The 20316-nt window shown below is 42.0% G+C and overlaps 2 protein-coding genes across 2 annotated transcripts; one reads left to right on the top strand and one right to left on the bottom strand.

Moving 5' to 3' along the window:
- The first annotated feature begins 922 nt into the window (after positions 1–922).
- On the top strand, positions 923–14562 carry LOC111232380 (EH domain-containing protein 1-like). The gene is made up of 6 exons (XM_022759873.1): positions 923–1701; positions 6518–6615; positions 10886–11127; positions 11910–12080; positions 12940–13104; positions 13430–14562. The coding sequence occupies exons 1-6, from the start codon at positions 1313–1315 to the stop codon at positions 13961–13963; spliced, it is 1599 nt and encodes a 532-aa protein (XP_022615594.1). The 5' UTR covers positions 923–1312; the 3' UTR covers positions 13964–14562.
- A 2552-nt stretch (positions 14563–17114) lies between these two features.
- LOC111232381 (microtubule-associated proteins 1A/1B light chain 3C-like) lies at positions 17115–18955 on the bottom strand. Its single transcript, XM_022759874.1, has 4 exons — positions 18764–18955; positions 18611–18666; positions 18394–18500; positions 17115–18155 (listed from the first exon to the last, which is right to left on the bottom strand). The coding sequence occupies exons 1-4, from the start codon at positions 18819–18821 to the stop codon at positions 17966–17968; spliced, it is 411 nt and encodes a 136-aa protein (XP_022615595.1). The 5' UTR covers positions 18822–18955; the 3' UTR covers positions 17115–17965.
- Positions 18956–20316: the final 1361 nt, after the last annotated feature.

The following is a 20316-nucleotide window of genomic DNA, read 5'->3' as shown; positions in this document are numbered from 1 at the left end:
ATATTTTTGTTCAAGTGTCTTGTACCCTGAGGTGCCCGACCCACATGAGCTTACATGTACTAGTTTCAGTGTTGCAAGTAAAATGATGTGAGGAGAGAACAGATCAGAGTCAGACTAAAAATCTAAATTCCACAGAAACTGACTCTGAGAAATGTGAATCATGTGAAAAATACTCTTCACCCAGACTGAGAAATACATAGTAGGCCTATTAATTATGTAAAAAAAAAAAAAAAAAAAACACATGAAAGAAACCCTTGTGTGTTAATGGTAAAAAGTTACTGGCATGTATGAAATACTCTGCTGATTGTAAACTATAAACCTTTCTAAAGATTAAAAGTCCTTACAAAAGACAGGTTCAAATTAACCTCTTCGATTTCAATGTAGAAGAGAGTATTAGTGAGAGGCTGTTGTACTTTGTACTTGCGCCAAGGTCTCCTACTGCTCTGAAGCTTAAGTGATGTCCCACTTTGCTTTGGATAAAAGCATCTGCCAAAGGAATAAATGTAAATGTAAAATGTTTCGGTTGAGACTAGCAATGAATTAATTATAGTAGGCTACTACACAAGAGATCAATTAATTTGCATAATTCTGTTGATACCCACAAATCAAAAGAGGGCATCAGAGGCGGCTATAAATTTTTCTTAGGCTCAAAACAGAAAAATGCACATCAACAACTATGAAAAATACCCAATATTATTGTGGAAGATACAAACAACACTCAAAATAAGTCTATCATTTTGTCCCTTTTAATGTGAGGAAATATCATAAATAAATTAAAGACTGATAAATTGTGGAAAGTTGGGACGTAAACATTCACTACTATATTAGTGTATATTGGAGTCTGGAGTGGATTGCGTCCTTGAGGCTTTTACTGTGAAATATATGTGAGTGTTTCCGGTATCCGTGTGCCACTCTCCTTCCTTGGTGGGGTTCACCAACTGACAGCCGGTCGCTAGAAGAGTTAGCCAACAGCTAAGAGGAGTTGTGACGGTATTGCAGTCATAAAAGTGCAGCATTAGACTATATCTCGCCACCTAGAGCTAGATATTTATGTTGGAGTGTGGCTTGCTGTCTTAGGTGAGCCAACGTCAGTTGAAGAGGGAGTCCTCCCTGAATGACTGGCTGAGTGTGTGGCTAGCTAACGAAGAGGAGGGTGGGGACAAAAAACTTCCAAGACCTCGCCCAGCCGTTGCTTCATTCCAGCAGGCAGCTACTCACTTGACGGTGTGAGTGATCCGCACCACTAAGCTAGATAATTATTTAAGGGGAGACTGACACAGCTGTGTCAATTAAGGGCAAAAAATCAGTAATCATGTTCAGAAAAAACTTGAAGAAGGACCCCGAGCTATTTCAGAACGTGTCGGAGGGGCTGCGGAGGCTTTACCGGACCAAACTGTTCCCACTGGAGGACACGTATCGATTCCACGACTTCCACTCCCCTGCGCTCGAAGATGCCGACTTCGACAATAAGCCCATGGTCCTCCTGGTGGGTCAGTACTCCACCGGGAAGACCACTTTCATCCGGCACCTCATGGAGCAGGACTTCCCCGGTATGCGGATTGGCCCCGAGCCGACCACAGACTCTTTCATCGCGGTGATGCACGGTGAACAGGAGGGGGTGGTACCGGGTAATGCTCTGGTTGTCGACCCCAAGAAGCCCTTCCGAAAACTCAACGCCTTTGGCAACGCATTCCTCAACAGGTAAAGCTAGTGCCAAGTCCACAGAGCACATTAAAGAGCTTACACTGAGCAATGTGAAAATTGTAATACATTAGGATAATAGGAACTGGGCAGTAAGAGCCCAACAATTATTTGCCTAATATGTGAATGGAAGGGATATGTCATGTCAATGTCATGCTTCATATCAACAGCTGTGTGTTAACAAACGTGTCATAACAACAGATCACCCATGGTTTAAATGACCTGCCTACAAGTCCTTACATGTAGCACACTTTTTCAAGGTAGCACTGTGCCATTACACAATCTTCCCAGCTGAGCCAAGTGTGTGTGAGAGTTTTCCCTCTTTCATCATCCTGAGAGAATGCGAGTGTTTAGTGTCAATAGCAAGGTGGAAGAGCCAGTCTGTGTATAGAAAACCAAAGGGCAGTAAGGTGCTTTCCCAGCACCTTATGCCATTCGCCCTTTACCTTTCACTTTGAACCAAATCCTGCCAGTTAACATGGCACCTTGCCCTTTTTCATGCACTTCTTCCTATGCTAAAAGCACCTGGCAGAGCCACTCGTGACAGACGGTGTTGTCCCAGTGTCACAGTATTGCCCCTTGAACATACAAATACTTGTAAGTGATGTTGCTAGGTAGCAAGCTGACCTTGTCCTGTCCTCGGATGTTGGTGCCATAAGTTGAGTACCTGCTGGTCATATAAATGTTACCACATCAGTAGAAACTGAGAGCCAACTCCCTTATTTCACTACCGGTGAGTGTGTCTTATGAAATCTTATCACAAAGGGTTAAAGGTTTTGGAGTTACAGTCTATCTTCTTAAAGTATTGTTAATTTGAGTCAGCCAGTGTTTTACCATGGTTACAGTTAGGTTATAGTGACAAGACATTGGAGTTTGATCCACATTCCTGATGACCTATAGATTCTGAGGAAACTTCCCAAGGTTTTATGAATCACAGAGGGCGCACTCAGGTCTGTTATTCACCCTGAAAAGTCAGAGGTAGAATTGTTCCCCTGGCAAAAACTCAGATGACTCAGAAGTATTACTCAGGTGGGGCTTTCACCAATTAATGCAAGACAGCAATGGAAAACATCTGAAAAAAAGATATAATAGCAGTATATAAAACAGAAGAGAAACTGAAAAAAAGCAAATGTAATAGAGAGAAAAGGGGCCATGAAGGACAGCGGAAAGACTGCATAGTGTTTCACATAGTACATGAAATCAGCTCCTACCAAGTCAACATACAAGGTGAGACTGCACAGGCAAGGTGCTATGAGTCAGTGTCAGTTGCTTGGTGAAAGCTAGAACATCTTAATCCAGTCTATTGCGTGTGTGGATTTGTGATGACAGGAGATGGCTACCATCCGATTGTTGAAGGTGTCACTTCCTGGTGGATGTGATGGGTATATATCCTTCTCTTCCCGGTAGCCAGGGTGGTGTCACCCAGCACAGGAGTAGCCAGGAAAACAGATGGACAAATAATACAAAGAGATAAATGACTAACTTGTAGACCGTAATGATCTTAATCTGTTATTAGCTTCAGATTATCAAGTGGGTCATGTAGCCCTGTTCTTTATTAGTACAAACACTCAGATTGATGCTTCCTCAGTGAGGCCTTTTTCCCATTATCCATTGAAATCATTTCCCTCAATTATGTGAAGTGTTTGCTTTATCTTGCATTAGTTCACACTTCTGCCAAACAACATCATGAGAGTCAGACCCAGAAAAGTGAAGTAATGCATTTCAGATAACGCTTAACGGTGTGTGTGTGTGTGTGTGTGTGTGTGTGTGTGTGTGTGTGTGTGTGTGTGTGTGTGTGTGTGTGTGGCCAGGGTTGTGACACTTCATAGGCCACAATTCACTGCACTTGAGTTGATTATAGACTTGAGGGGAAACCAGATAAGATTGTATATAAACAAAGACTACCGTCCATCACAGCATCATTTATCAAACTGTTAGACTCAGTATTGTGGTATCATGGGACTTGTGGTTCCCTTTGAATTCATTCTGCATCTTTGTCTCAGAGGCATATTGAGGCTTGGGTGGTCATCCATTGGCTTAGGGAAAGTTCACATGATCGTACATAACAGGATATGTGTGTATGGCAGTCACAGGTGCATGACCTGCTTGAACAGCTCTGTGTATGTGTAGGCCTAATGCAGAATTCAGTTGTGATGGGATGTATCATGGAGTGGGCCAACAGTTGATAACATTTTTGTCAAGAACAAGATCCAGACAGACATTTGGAACTGGGCTGTTTTTGGCTCAGACTGGGCCAATTTTCCACCCATGAGGCCAAAAGTATTTGGATTGGCCTTCAGCTGATGGCTGGTTACATGTATTTTTACTCATAAAAGTAGATAGTGAATATCACGGGTCAGATTGTTAATTGATGGATTTGAGGTGGAGACCATGATGGCAGCTCCACTCTGTAGTTCTTTAACTATAGTCATTCAACCTGCAGATTATCCCTTAACTGCCAGGCTCAGATAGGGCTTATCCTCAGTATAACCAGTTATTTATGAAGAGAGTAAACACAAATCAGTCATGGGATTCTCACACCTACAGTTTGTTCTTGGACAAAGCAAAAAGGTAAAGACTGGTGTACTCAACTAGCTTGCCAATTTATCCATTATTTGTATTCTGTAGCGGCTCTTGTGCAGTGATTTTGTACCATGTGTGTCTGTAAAAGTAATTTAATACTTCTTTTCCACCTCCTGATAGACCTGCGTATTTTTTAGCTCTTGTTCCCTTCTAGTTAAAATGCCACTGCAGTCAGAGGGCCCCAGTGTGTTTGTGCTCTCTCTGTATGCCATTAGTCAGTAAAACCAGAGTCAGCAAAGTTTAAGTTCCGCACTGGCCCTCCCCGGCCCACACTGTCCTGCTCCGTCCTGTCCTGCTCATGGCCTGTTATTCCAGGACACTGACTCTGCACTTTGCTGAGATAGGGGCTGACATATGCACAGCCTTACACAGCACATAACAAATACACGAGGAAACGTGTAGATATAAATATATATAATATATAGATCATTTTTTCACACACACAAACAACTGAATTTTAGAGGACGCAAACGTAGAAAAACCAACACTGTTGTGACCTCCCTGTCCAAATCCCAAGTGCTAGTGACAGCCACCCCGTTTCCTCTTCTCTACGGGAAGCTGAGGTTACGATGTGGGGGAAGGTCATAGATCAGGAGGTGGAGCAGGAGAGGAAGACCTTCTGTTATAAGCTGGAACCAGACTTCCAGTATGACTGGACAGGTCTGATTTTGAAAAGTAACCTAGGTCTGTGGCCTCAGAGAGGATGGGTGTCTCACTCTCTCGAGACATAATCAAACATCCAAGCACGCAGATATTTTCAAGTTCTCGGGCCCCCGTGCCTGGTAGGGTCCTGCCCTGTTTCTAAGAATTCCTGCTCAAGTTCATCGGAGCATTTTTTCCTACTGTGTGGAAAATGTTGGGATAGATAAATGGAAAACCTGAGCCAAGATTCCAACTGGATATCATACTCCATCAGCTATGAGAGGGAGGGGAAAAAACTGCATGTTTGTTATCTTTGGCACTCACTATTATTGTATTGTAATACCATACATAGGATCTCCATGCAAGAGGCACTGCTTTCATTTTTTTTTTACTTGTTCATTGTCCTCAGATTTTTCCATTTTCCCCCTCTGCGAGTGGTGTGAGACCTCTGTTAAGGTCTGTGGTGTGTCTGGCCTTAGTGCGGTTGCAGCAGGAATGTAAAAGCACGTTTCTCCCGGTCTTATGACCTGGTGCCTCTGAGCTCATGTTGTGAGTATCGGTTCAGATTGACTCAAAGGGCAACAGAGCGAGAAGTAGTACTCTGAGCTGTGGGGTCACTTAACAATCCCCTTCTTTGTTCTGAATGGGACACCGTGGGTTTATTCAAAATCACTCATCCTCTCTCGTGCTTTACAGTGTGTTTATCTGTCTGTGTTTGTCTGTGTGTATGATTTCAGTTGGAAAGTGAAACTGCCACTTGAAAGTTTAAATCCCAGTGTCCCAGCATAAAAGAGCCTATTGTGTAGTGAATAATGTTGCATTGGGAATGACTCATGCGTACAATTCATAAATTGTTAAGTATTCCCCCGGTGTTTCCCTTACATTCTTACATCAATGGAGGCCTCATACAGTTAATACTGCCCCCACTGTTAGGAAAATGACTATATCATCATGTATTCTTCTGATCTCTTAGGAAGAACAATTAAGTGCAAACTAGCGCTGCAACTCACAATTAGTTTAATTTATGGTTTGGTGCATAACACATCAGAGAAGAGAAAAAAAGGTCCATAATAATTTCCCAAGGTGACATCTTTAAGACCGAGGTGATGTCCTCAGTTAGATTTTTTTGATCAATTCACTATAATGTGAAATATCTGGCATTGTTGCTTGATAATGCACTTAAACGATTAATTAAATTATCAAAAGTGTTGCCTGTTAAATTGTCAGCTGTTTGACTAATTGATTGATTGATTAAATAACAAATTGTTTCAACTTTAGTTAAATCTAACTGCAGACAGTAAAAATTCATTCTTTTTCAGAATTTATTTGCAAAAATCAAATTATTCTGTCAACATGAACAATTTTTAAATGAAAGGATTTCTGAAAATGTGATAGTAGCTGCACTCTGAACCCATATTTACTCAGTTCCATGTTTTACCTGCTTAGCTTTTCCAGTAAGGGTATTCCGCTAATATCAGGGCCCCAGAGCAAGGAAGTTGTTTCTGAAAAGCAGTAGAATAATGTCTGTTTAGTGCCATGCCTATTTATAAACACTTTCAACCAACCGGTTTTCTTTCTGTTTTCTCAACAGGTTCATGTGTGCCCAGATGCCAAACCCCGTCCTGGAGAGCATCAGTATCATCGATACTCCTGGAATCCTGTCTGGGGAGAAACAGAGGATAAGCAGAGGTCTGCTTCACACACATACACCGTCACTTTACCCATTCTCTCACTGACCTATTCTTTAGCACTACTACTGTTAAATAAAGCCACACCCTCTCTGCTCAGAAACCCTGAAATACTCTAATCAGAAAGCCTTGCACACACACATGCAAAATAACCTCACAGGAAGTCACAAGTTTAAATAGAAGAGGAAACATGCTTAAACAACCTGCATACTCTTCCTTTCCCTGAGCCTCTCTCTGGTATTTCTTTTTGGTATGTGCTCTGCAAAGTCAACCCTAGTCTCTCTCATAGTGCTGTCAAACCCATATTTAAGGCCCTCAGGCCCAACCAACCAGGTCATGTCAATCTGATAGAAGCCTTCACAGCTTGACAGAAGTAAGGAGGGGACACAGGACACTTTGAAGTTCATTTCCTGTCTCTGTACCTGTGGTTTTCTAGGGCACCATCGTCATTCATATCCTTCCCTCTTTTTTGTTTTTCTTTTAGTTTTCAGATCGTACTGTAGCCAGGTTTATTTTAAAAAGGGCTGAATTAACACCAGTAAATAAATAAACACTTCCTCTGTATAGCTGTTTTCTGTCATTATGTGCACCCTCTGTTTGTCCTGTGCTGTGTCATTTATCACTTTATATCTGAGTCATTTCCCTGTTCTCTGTGGAAATAAATCAATTCATATTTTTATCCATTTCCCCCTGTGGTCCAACAACGCTGTTGACCTGCAGGGTCACTTCAGAATTGCCACATGCACAGTTTTCCCTTTACTTTTGATGATCCTACAGAAAGCAAGCAGAAATAACAGTACATCTCAAGACAGCTTCTGCTTTTCTACCTGATTTCAGCCCCTTAAAGAGGAAGCACACTTACAAACAGTGGAGTTTTTGTGTACTCAGGAGAAAGGAAATGGAGTAAAATGGCAAACATAGCATAGAGTTTCCCAAGACCCCCCCCCCCCCCCCCCCCCCCCTCTCCCTCTCACCACCACCACTGCCTGTGTTGCACAGAGAGCTGAAATGAAATTAATTGATAGTGTCAGTCCTAATAAGAAGCATGAGAAACATGAGAAAAGCATGATGGTTGTCGGAGAGACTGAAAAGGCCAAACAAGCGACTGTAAACACAGAGGTGTAACCCTAACCAAAGGAAGTAGGTGTGTATGTGTGCATATGTATGTGTGTGCGCGTGCATGTGTACAGTATGAATGAAAAGACTGGCACATGTCGAGGTGACCCCGTCTGAGGAGCAGATGAAATCTGATGCCTCATTCCTCAGACAGTTTTGTTTCCGTATATACATACTTATACATTCTTACCCTCAAACACACATATGTTTATTCCTTTTTTTTCAAGCTTACACACACACTCACTCACACGTTATCCTCTGCTCTGTTTCTGTATAAATACAGATACAATACAGTACTCAAAGACATACTGTACTGACTGTGTCATATATAAACAGGACTGATTGGATTGTGCAGCTGAGGTGTGACGGGCATGTGTTTGTCTCAGTACTAGTAGTAGGCAGATGTTAGGCTTGTACCAATCTACAGGAAGTTACACTATTATTTCAGGTTTTCCCTCAGTGATGTAATCTGCTTACAAAAGTTGTGCTTGTCAAATATCATAGCCAAACACATATATATATATATATATATATATATATATATGTGTGTGTGTGTGGTATCAGGTGTGGTCCGACCCATGAATTCTGAGCACTCATGTTATAATGTAGTAATAACTACTGAGTACTCATGGGTCAGAACGTCAACGTGCTGATGGGCGTCACAGCTGGTGTGATCCTATTGCAAGAGGGCCTTTACTTGGCACATCATTTTTAGGCCTGTCCAAATTTGTCATGAGTGTCTGGGTGTATCATAGCATGTCTATGCATATGTTAGAGACATAGCAGTTGTTGATGCTATGTGTTATGAGTCTAAGTCTAGGCTTGAGCAGCTGTCTTTCTGCCTGATTCCCTGACACGTGTGTTAAAAACAGACTTAAGAGAGAATGAGCAGATGTCCTCGGCTGGGTCCCACGGGGATTTCAGACTTAAAATATTCCCCTTTTATCCCTCTACACTTACATGTCATGAGCACAGTCACACATTCCTTTTTTGCTAGTGTTTTTCTTTGTCCATCCCCTATGTCCATCTCTTATTACATTTCTGTTTTTCCCTTACTTTCACTTTTACTCACCCCGTCTTTCTCTTTCTCTTTCTCTTCCTCTCCTTTCTTTTCTACGCCTCTCTCTGTCTCCCTCTCCCATCTATCTATATCTCTGTCTCAATTTGTCTCTCTCTGTGTATATTAATCGTACCTCTCAGTCTCTGTTTTGTATTCACGTGTTCAGACACAGACAAAAGACAGCCATGTTGGAATGCATGTGCAGCAGATCTGGCGTTGATTGTGCGGCAGCCGAGATGAACTTTTAGAGCAACTGCATTCTTCTCTGATCAGATGACACACAGACTCTAATCAAAAACATAATTCTCTCTTCCTCACTTCCTGCACAGCTCCTCCAAAGGAAAGTCCAGGAAAAAGTCCTGTTTAATGTAATTTGAGTTAGCCCCCTTGTGTCTCAAATACCCAAAGGAAGTGAGCAGTACATTACGTTTCGATACTCAGGCAGGGATAGAAATCTGTTTATAGGTTAACCCATGTCAGGCTCATCACTTTTTGGTGTTATCGTCATTACTGACACTGCATAGCATAGTATTTTACTTAACACTTGTATTTGCCCTCTGTCTCAAATGTTTGTTCTCTTGCTTCCCTTTTTGTCTTTCATGACTGGCAAGCTTGTTGTTTATAACACACATCACTGTCCATGATAGAGGTCATTTCTTTTTTGAGGCTAATACATGCTGTAGATTTATGAGTCAGACCGTGCAAAGGGACTCTGGTTCAACTGATCTTTACCTCCAAATGCGTCTCTCCTGCTGTCTCAATAAAGCTAGTTAATCGGTAACCAAGGCTAAAAGCTCTGCCTCTTCAAAACCCTTATCTAAACATTATTGGATCAACATGACTTGGAATATGAAAATACAAGCCACAATTAAACCTTGTCCAACATGCATTTATTGACCAATTGGAGCCATTGAGATCTTTGTCCAGTTGGCCTCTGTATTTCTCCACACAGACTATTTGTAAGCACAGCATTCAGTGGAAAATGCGAGAGATCTTTTCATATTGACATGAGCTTTCCAGATTTTTGTCAATAGCTTTCTAATTTTTTTGCATGACACTGTTTCTTTACTTGGACCCACTTCCACTGCATGTCCATCCTCGTTTAAAAAAATGTGTAACATGTCCTAATGAGCTAGTATTTTCAGTTATTTTGTCAAAGGTTTTCTCATTTTTTATCATAGACACTTTGACAACCCTTTTTGTTTTTTGAATATTGAACTAAAATACAAATCATATTTAAATTTTTGCTTAATGTATGTACTTGGTTGTTTTAATTATTTTGGAGGTATGAGCAGCTAATAAAGGTAACAAAAACAAACAAACAACAAAACATTGAGGGAGTGAAATTACCTGTAGCCTACTGCAACAGCTCACATGGTGAATATAGTATAATGCACACGTCCATAGCACTAATTCCATCAGTGCAACAGAGTCATGTTATAATCACCACTCCGCTGCTCTCAGTTTCTAGAAATAGTGTTTTCACACTACAGTTATTTCTAATAGTTTTTTTTCTTTGCCCTACTTCTGATTGATGTTAAGCAGCATCAAGACAACAAGTTAACAGAGGACGTTTTGAGTTAGCATTCACTGGAAAACAGGGGAAATTAGAAATAAAGGCCTGGTTCCCTCTGCTGCTGAAGTAAATAAAAGGCCCGGTCACTCTACGTTGTGGCAGCTAAACTTAAACATATACATACCATATGTATGAGGATTATAAATGGCAGTAGAATACAGAAAATGAAGCAGTGCAGAGTATCTCTTACACATTTCTGCATAAGCCCTGTCCCCATCCAGTATAACTCTGAATATAGATATTTTTGTGAAGTAAATAGATACAAGAAGGAGCTTTGCATTGCTGTTACCTCAGTGTTTAGAAATGTCACTAATGTCAGACTGTTGTTTCCAGCCTAAATACATTCAAGCCTCATGTAATTCTGACCGTGTCTCAGTCACTTCAGCCTGGGGAAAGTCGTCAAATCAACTGTAAGAAAAGGCAATAACCAGGCATTATGTGAAGTTATTAGAAGGAACAACAACACATGTACAGACCCCAACTTTTAACAGCCGGTCTCCTCCACTTGTCTCTCTCCAGGTTACGACTTTGCCGCAGTGCTCGAGTGGTTTGCAGAGCGCGTGGACCGCATCATCCTCCTGTTCGACGCCCACAAACTGGACATCTCTGACGAATTCTCTGAGGTGATCCGCGCTCTCAAGAACCATGAGGACAAAATGCGTGTGGTGCTGAACAAGGCGGACCAGATCAGCACTCAGCAGCTGATGAGGGTTTATGGAGCACTGATGTGGTCTCTGGGCAAAATCATCAACACACCTGAGGTAAAAATCATTTGTTTTTCACACTTGTGCTTTTGTTTTATCCATTGTCTATTTAAATAAATCCGAGCATGTGTTTATTTCCCACACTGGCTGCCAGAACTTCCCTTCTTAAGCTGGTAATGGCAGGTTGTTAGATATACTCAGAACGGTCACAGTCTGTTAATGTTTTGAGGGAAAATGTGGCCATCTTAGGCAGGTCTGGACAGAGGTCAGATGACCTTTTTTTCTTCTTCAAGGACATGTAATCGAATCGTCATTCCAGCCAGTGTTTTTAGCCTGTTGTTGTAACAAAAGTCATAGTCAAGACAAAAACTCTTAAATGTGTGAATGTAATGAAAGTGAAAGGCAATTTTAATATCTTCTATTTCAGATCCTATGTCCTGCCTGATATCATGTGACCCAACTTGTCTTGATTTTTCCCTGACTGTTTAGTTAATGTTTGATCCAGGGCCATATTCATAAACCGATCCCAGAGAAACCTTTGGATCATGTAGACAATTATTCATTGACTTTGAGGGTGCATTGTACCGTGAAGCCTCTCTATATGATATAAAACACAATACACTTCCCTTTCGACATCACAGTCCTGTATCATGTTGTCTGCACATCATGTTTGTACTTTTTTGGGCATATTTAGTGCTTATTTAAACATTTTAGCCAGATTACACTGTCATGTATCTGACCTGTGCAAGAATTTGCTCTGATGTGGGTGTGGTCAGTAAAGTGTAACCAGAGGGACAATGAAGATTAATGGAGATTAACTTGGGCAAACTTTATTCCAGGTTGTGCGTGTGTACATTGGGTCGTTCTGGGCGCAGCCTCTGCTGGTCCCAGACAACAGGAAGTTGTTTGAGGCAGAGGAGCAGGATCTGTTCTTGGACATCCAGTCGTTGCCACGTAATGCAGCACTACGCAAACTCAATGACCTCATCAAACGCGCACGCCTCGCCAAGGTCAGTCTACCAGCTCTGTGAAGTACAGTGATGCTTTGAGCTAATGGCTAACATCAGCATGCTAACATGCTCACAGTGACAATGTTAACATGCTGACAGTTAGCAGATGTAATGTTTGACATGTTTGGCATTTTAAGATGTTTAGCATACTAACATTTTCTTATTAGCATTAAACACAAAGTACAGCTGAGGCTGATGGGAATGACATTAGTTTTTTAAAGTAACTGAAAAATTAACATTTTGACCTAATGATGGCACTAGGTGAAATGTCAAGAGACCAAAATGAAATAATTCATCCTGAGGGGGGCTCATGAATGTCTGTACAAAATGTCATAGCAATCCATCTGATAGCTGTTGAAGGCCAAGGTGGTGGACTGACGGTCATTGTCATACCAGGAACCATGCTGCTTGCATGGCTAAAAACCCCCTGATTTAAAAAAACTGCATCAACACATTTTATTTTCACTCTTTGTTCTCATTCTTCTCACCACCTGTCCTCCAGCCCCACGAGGAGGATTACTCAAAAAAGTCCTGTCATATTCAACATGGGTAGTATTTAGTTTCTAAAGCAGCCACAGGCAGAAGTGAGAACAAAAGTGTGTCTGAAGAGTACAGCAATCTGACACACCAGTAACCTTGTAACACACAAGAATTGAAGAAAGATTATTTGTTGTTGCTACCAGTCTGTATTTATACTGAGTAAATCCCTAATTTTAAGAATCCCCTCCAGAAATGTTTTAAGACATATATGAAAGTACTCTGCGTTGAATAATAATAATCTGGTAAGAATTTTCCACAAAAAGTTCAATTAACTAGTTACAGTTAAAATAAATTATGTCTGTTTTTCTATGGTGACCAGGTGCAGGCCTACATTATCAGCTCTCTGAAAAAGGAGATGCCCAGTGTGTTTGGAAAGGACTCCAAGAAGAAGGAGCTGATAGCCAACCTGGGAGAGATTTACCATAAGATCGAGAAGGAGCACCAAATCTCACCTGGAGACTTTCCCAACCTGGCCAAGATGCAGGTGAGATAAGGATAAATCCAGACGTACTATCCAGAGATACAGATCTGATGAAGTAACAACTTCGACTCTATTTTTGTCATGTTGTATAAAGTGTTTGGTTCAGAGTAGAATGACCTTCTAACCTTTACTCTCTTCACATCTTTGCCCTTCTTTCCTGTCCTTGCCCTCCTGGATGGGCCAGGACGGGGATGAGATTTATTTTTCCTGGTTTGTCAGGAAATCCTGCTTCTTGTATGCTAGTCCTGTTGGTAGCTACTGAAGACTGATCTATTTCTATCACCAATTCCTGTTTTCTCTCAACCCCCCCCCCCCCCCATCCCTTCAGGAGCTGCTGAATGGCCAAGACTTCTCCAAGTTCGCCGTGCTGAAGCCCAAACTGCTGGAGGCGGTGGAAGACATGCTAGCCAACGATATCGCCCGTCTTATGGCCATGGTTCGCCAGGAAGAGGCTGCCATGCCTAGCCAGACCGTGAAGGGTGGAGCCTTTGAGGGAACCATGAGTGGTCCCTTTGGTCATGGCTATGGAGAGGGTGCCAGCGAAGGCATTGATGAGCTGGAGTGGGTGGTGGGTCGCGACAAGCCTACGTATGATGAGATCTTCTACACCCTCTCTCCCATCAACGGCAAAGTGTCTGGTGCTGCAGCCAAGAAGGAGATGCTGAAGTCCAAGCTGCCCAACACGGTGCTGGGAAAGATCTGGAAGCTGGCTGACGTGGATAAAGACGGCCTCCTCGATGACGAAGAGTTCGCCCTCGCCAACCACCTCATCAAGGTGAAACTGGAGGGCCACGAGCTGCCGCCCACGCTGCCTGATCACCTGGTGCCCCCGTCCAAACGTGGGATAGTCCAGCAGGATTAGAGGAGAGGGTAGCAGCCTAGAGATGTCAGCGCTTTGAATCATGTTTAGGACTCTCCAGACAAAAAAGTCCAACGAAAAGCATGAACAGCATCATCCTCCATCAAGCTGTGAATCTCCAGGCTTCCTGACGCACCGTGAGGAGGTGTTACTGTGATCTTTTCCACCAGAGAGAGACTGGAGGGATTCTGGGGGGGAAGTGGGAGGGAGGGTAGGTCCATCTTTGTGCATTAGGGAATAATGTTCAGGTATCTATTAGAAATAAATGTGAGGGGGGGTTGATTTACCACCTGATGAAAGGACATTACTGGATGGATTACATGATCTGATGCGTAGCTGGAGGTTGCATGATGGGGCTGAACATGGATTTGTGAATCCTGTGTAAAAGATGTCTTATAAGCATACGGTCCATATTATTATATGTTGATCCAAAGAAATATAGTTTTTTTCCATTTGGAGAGAGAAAGAGGAAATAAATCAAAACAGCTGTTAGAATTGTTTTATCTATATTTTTGTATTTCCTGACTGTTAACTTTGACTCTTTCCAAATGCTTGCCTTTTTATTATTTTGCCAGATAAATAAAAAGGAGTACTGTACCGTCCGACTCGTGGTTATGTGGATTTTTATTGAGTCTTTCTATGGTACATAACTTTGGTTTGATTTTAGCAGATGTTTGACTGATGGGAAAAAGCCTCTAATTAAAATCTGGGGAAACCTAACTAAAATAAATTATGTTTGCACAATAAATCTGAACTGAATCATAGTTTTGTGTTTTTTTATTTGTATTAATTTGTTATTGATGTTCAGGCCAAGGACTATGTCACTCAGAGGTCATCCATAGACTGACTTTTATTTTGAAATGCACTCATTTTGATAGTTGTGATGTGGTCTACTGCCCCCTGTGGTCCAGAAAGACTAACCAGATGCCTCAGGAGGACATAAAAGGCCATTTATCCATGAAACAAGTCGCTTCTGACTGCATATATTTAGTGCAAATTGAGAACAGTGGTGTCGGCAGACACTCGTCACATGGAGACAATTTACAAAGCTAAAAATTCAGTCCAGGTTCAGGGAGATGAGCACAAATCAAAAACAGAAAGACCACAATCTCTCACATGTGAGACTTATTTTTGAATCTGAATAGAGATGAAGTTGGCTGTTTATAACTCCTTTGAATTCACCTCATAAACCTGCGTTATTATTGTTCATCATATTATTCACCATTATTATTATAACCTGGACAAGTTTGAATCTGCTCAGGTCTGTTTGCATAATTCAAACAGGATGTAGGAATAAGAAACTGAAATGTAAATCAGATGCACTGCAACCTTTGAGAGTAAATTTAAGGAAAATATGTTTTTCCCATGTGAGCCTTGTTTTTAATGGGAACAGCAATCAGGTGATTGATGCAAGGCCAAGAATTACATCAGCATATTCCCATATTAAATCTTCCACTGCATGTCTGGTCAAGTGTGTTTACATATTTCCGCACTTCCACATCTATCATCCTCGACTTGGAACAATCAGCTGGTTGTTTGGAATTTGTGTGACCGTGGCATCACAGCTGAGCGCACCAGACTGCCTCTCAACATCTCAGTGTTTCGTTTCATTTTCATGTTCCACTCAGAGTCATGTTTTTCTCCCTCATCAGCATACTCATTGGTATTCTGCTCACTGACTCACTACATTATCAGTCAGCCTGATCTCACCTCATTATCTCCACAGCAGCAGGACATTTCATGTTTGATAAAGTCCAGAGGCGCTCTCTTGTGTCTCGATAAGTTACTACAGTTATTGTGCTTGGATATAGACTCATATTAGGGCCAATTCTAACACTATGTATGGTGGTGTTCTTTGTCCTCTGCTGCAGCTACAGTACAGGGCTACTGCTCAGTGAACATTGTGACTCATGGTGCATTGATCATATTTAACCCCTAGATAATAATGTCAAATCTATGTCACAGATCTACACCAACCTAAGAGATGTGAGCATTTTCTCCCCTTCTTCACTATTTACATAACCTTGAGGAAATAACCACAGACTGCAACAATGATTAAAATCCAGTGATGAACATATACAGTGTTGTGTTGCTCTGATAAAACCATTGCGTCATGTATTATATGATTTGATACAAATGTTTTGATTCAAGGCCCAAATTAGGATTAAAGCATTTTCTGTCACAGAAACTGAGCTGAAGTGGCTGTACAATAATAAGAAAGCACTGAAGTGAACCTCCCTCAGAAAACTTTTTGTTCGGTCAACAGATAATTTACAGCTGGTAGAAGCTTCGGGCTTCCTCTTGTTCTGTTGATGATAATATATTGACAGACAGCTGCTGGAATGGCCACAGTGGTGTGAAGTGAGAGGCGGCATGACTGCATGTCCCTGTGTTTCTGTACACTGTGTGTTTAGATAGCTGTTGCCCTCCTCCACTGTATATCTCTGCTTTACATTGTTTCCTTTTTCCTGTCTTCCTCTGTTAGGACGTCACTATATTCCCCATGTCTCTTTTCCCCTCTTCCTTCCTTTTCCTTCCACTGTTTATGAAGAGCAGCTTCTCCCTGTTTTTCTTCTTCTGTTTCTTTGTTTTCTTTGTTCTGTATTCCCATCACTCCCCTGACTCTTTCTTTCACCCCTTATCTCAGTGTTTTGGGTCACATTTGTCCCTTAGATGTCTAAAAATAACCCCCCCGCACCAACCCTCTGACACACTGACCCCTGCAGATAGTTGACTGGGTCGGGCTTATATAACACTGTCATGTGGAGGGAGTGCCTCTTCTCAGAGGCAGGTGAGGAATGAGGCACCTGTATGTGTGAGTACAACACATATGAGAACACAAGTACACAGGGAATTGACTGGATTTCAATTGAACATACTCACGACCTCAGCCGCAGCAGATCGTCCTCTAATAAAAAGCCCAGAAAGGTTATTAAATAAGGCCTGGTTTTGATGTTTTAACTCTCCATGAAGCTGTTTGAAGTGTTTCTTAGTGGTTCTGGATTTCAAGCACTGAAAGGGGGAACAAGGAACAACAGAAGCTACTGTAAACACAGTTCACAATGTCTCATATTGTTGACATTTTAGCACAAAGTCTCCCATAAAAAAATTGAAGTAAACAACACACAAAGTCAATAAATTAAAACGACAAGAATTCATTCATTTTCTTTTAATACTGACAGCTGGATACAGAACACATCAGAGCAGCAACAACAGCCTCAAAAGTCCCTGTAATGATCCACGAGAGTCCAGAGCACAATTTCACATTTTCAAGGGATGATGAGGATGATGAGGCAATCAGAGAAAAGAGAGGAGGAAGGGGAGATAAGTGCTAAGAAGGAGTCTGATTACCAGCAAGACTCCGCTTTTGTAGAGTGGAGGAGAGGGTGGTGGAGGTGGTGGTGGTTCCACTGGACTGATTTTACCCTGAACTGGCAGTGCAGTTATGTGAAAACTGGTTTGTCTGCACTGAAGCTCAAAGCTTCTGAGGTTACTGAAGGACAAATATGAGAATGTTTGTCATGTAAAGGGGGAAAAAAAAACATCACAATTTTAATATTTTCTCTGAAATTTTTGGAGTAACGGAGAATGATTGCAATGCTCAGTCCATTGCATAGTCATGATTGTTTTTTTTTTTACATAAAAAAATCAAACAAGTTTCTGTGTTGACTTCTACTTCTTCTCCCAAAATCTCTTAACAGAAATCATTAAATGAGCCAATCAAATAATCAATCAGTCTAAAACGTCTTCCTCAGGGGGAGTTTTGTCCACATATGTCCGGTTTTGGCTAGTTGAGGTTCCAATGCAATCACAAGATGGACATAGTGATTTGCTGTGTTTAAAAGTCTACAGGGGTTCATGAGGTAGTCTGAGATGCAGTTTGGGGTTAAAAAAAACTGGACGAAACAGTCTCGCCTTGGCTCAGTTAGTCCTTTTTTTTTCCAGTTTGGTTGTGTGGTGTCACCACCATTGGTCCGGGTTCAGTTCATTTTATCTGTTTCTGGCTCAGCAGGGTGGCCCAGCTGCTGGCTGAGGTGCTCCGAACATCTCCTGTGAGGCGTAGGTGATGTAGAGGAAGCCATCAGTGTCACTGTGGCGGGAATAAACCTCCCCCATGCTGGAGGACATGCAGGACATGCTCTTCTCTGCCACCAGGAGGAACAGGGCCTGGGTAGAGTCCAGGGCGATCTTATTCCTGAGAGGAAGAGAGAGGGAGAGGTGGGTGAATGATGGAAAACAACAGAGATTTTTTAAGACAGAAAAGTGTGTGTAAGGGAGGCAGAGAACAATGGCAAATCTGACAGTTTGGGGGAGAAAATGTGGGAGAGGGAGATTTGAAATCAGAAGAAAAGCGTTAGAAACATCAGACACAAGCTGGATGAGAAGTGAGTAATAACCATTAGAAAAGTCTGACCCAGTAACAGATCATTTACCTGAGCAGGCAGAGGAACTGACCCAAGGTGAGCTCGAAGGGAACCAGGAACTTTGTTTTGTCCAACAGGGGGAGAGTCTTTTCACGGATGTAACGTTCAACAATCACCTGGGCACAAAAACACATGTGTGATCAGCTGACGGTGCAATCATACCCAGCAAAAAGAAAAAAGCATAAGACATTACATTTATAAAATAACAGAATTTAAACAAACTCACAGGCAACTTGTTGGGGAATTTAGACCGAATGCTGCACACTTCATCTTTTCTTGTTTCTAAAGGGAAATATTTATACACATTTTGCACTTTGTTAATGCAACTAGATGCACCAGTTAAAGAGTAATCAAAGAATCAACTGAAGATGTGACTCACCGAGGCATTTCCTCTGCTTGAAGGGCATCATCTCCATGGATTTCTCAAAAGGAGCCATGTTGGTTTGTTTGTTGCTTGGGGCGGTTTGCAGAGACAAGTGGTGATGGAGGCGTGTGTGGCTGGTAGCACCGGCGTGGTGGTCTTTCCCGGGCTGACGGTGACGTCCCCTCGGGTGGAAGTAAGCAAACCCCACTGAGAAGCTGTGACCGGTGGTGTTTTATAGGAGGCAGAGCTGGGAGGAGTCGAAATGTGACACCAACAAACAAAGACACACTCCTTGTCCTGGTGGGCAGCGTGCGGATGCAAGGATGCATCAGTGTGTGTATGTGTGTGTGTGTCTGTGTGTGTGTGTGTGTGTGTGTGTGTGTGTGTGTATGCTCTTGCCCCCCCTCATTGGTTCAGAGCAGATTCACACGTACTGGTTATCTCACAGAGCATTCTCACATCTGCTTGTGATATTGGTGCTGCTGTCACGTACACATTCACACAGAGGGGTACAAACATGAAGAGAAGAGTGTAATGAGGGCAGCCCACCATGTGAAGAGAATAAACAACACATGACATTAACGATTCAGACACACAGGGACTCCAGAGGAACCTTTAAACATGGCCGGTGCCGCCTTTATGATAAGATTTGATAGCACTGAATTCAACCTTTTGTTAATGTCCGATCTTAGACCTCACTATCTGATAACCACGCTGGCCTAATGGTCATGTCGTCACCATATCCACCATGTTTCTTACAGGTACTGTGTCTCCAGACTGTAGCAAATGGGATGTGAATATATTTCTGTTTTTCTTCTATGCAGTTTCTTCCTGCTATTATATTATTTACTGACTCCTTTTTCACACATTTACTGCATTTAAGAAAAGGTTTCGTGGCACTGAACCGTACAGAGCACCACCCAGTGAGAATTGGTGGGAATAGTAAAATGAATGATGTCTGGATTTGATTTAGCTGCTTCAGGTATTGCTTATGCTGCCTCACTGTCATGTCTTACTGGGACACTTGAATAGAGCAGAGCCAATGTTAATGTTATTGGAAACGTGTGCTTTTCCTACTATGGACTTGTGAAAACAGCCTATAGTCGCCATCTTCATCAGCAGATGGAGTTTGCTCACTTGTCATGTCAAATTTCCATTTTTTTCTGAGCACTTTAGGGACTTGCAGCCAGATAGGAACAGCGTAAATGCCATCTGCTTGAGGAGAACACTTTTATTTAGTTTTTGTTGTGACTGTTTTAGAGAGGCTGCTGATTCTGCTTTTCATTCCAGGGGCTGCGGTTTGTGGTGGCATCTCTGCTCCTTCAAGAGGTACTATACAGTCTGTTTGTATTTTGGGACCCTCCAGCCTGTAGAGGCACAGCAGGGGACAGAAGCTGTGTTGCAGGTGAAGATCACCCTCTGCTGGTTGAAAGTTGGCACCGATGTGCACTGTACCTGTCAAGGCTGAGAAACAGAATACAGAAGTATTCCAACATCAGTCATGTTTCATTTTCCTCTAGCTGCTTCTCCGTGAATGAGTCTTGCTGATAAAAATGTAATTATCTTGT

This window comes from Seriola dumerili, unplaced genomic scaffold (assembly GCF_002260705.1).
Source record: "Seriola dumerili isolate Sdu_G_001 unplaced genomic scaffold, Sdu_1.0 BDQW01000331.1, whole genome shotgun sequence".
In the NCBI taxonomy this organism is placed as follows: domain Eukaryota; kingdom Metazoa; phylum Chordata; class Actinopteri; order Carangiformes; family Carangidae; genus Seriola; species Seriola dumerili.
Note: the sequence above shows the minus strand (reverse complement) of the source record. Positions and strands in the feature narration are given on the sequence as shown.

Bases quoted from the DNA above. Each gene is read 5' to 3' on its own strand.
- LOC111232380 (XM_022759873.1), top strand. From the start codon at position 1,313: ATGTTCAGAAAAAACTTGAAGAAGGACCCCGAGCTATTTCAGAACGTG. The intron at 1,702-6,517 runs GTAAAGCTAGTG...TTTTCTCAACAG, and splicing joins GGCAACGCATTCCTCAACAG to GTTCATGTGTGCCCAGATGC. The intron at 6,616-10,885 runs GTCTGCTTCACA...GTCTCTCTCCAG, and splicing joins GAAACAGAGGATAAGCAGAG to GTTACGACTTTGCCGCAGTG.
- LOC111232381 (XM_022759874.1), bottom strand. From the start codon at position 18,821: ATGGCTCCTTTTGAGAAATCCATGGAGATGATGCCCTTCAAGCAGAGG. The intron at 18,667-18,763 runs GTGAGTCACATC...ATTTCCCTTTAG, and splicing joins CAAGCAGAGGAAATGCCTCG to AAACAAGAAAAGATGAAGTG. The intron at 18,156-18,393 runs GTAAATGATCTG...TCTTCCTCTCAG, and splicing joins CAGTTCCTCTGCCTGCTCAG to GAATAAGATCGCCCTGGACT.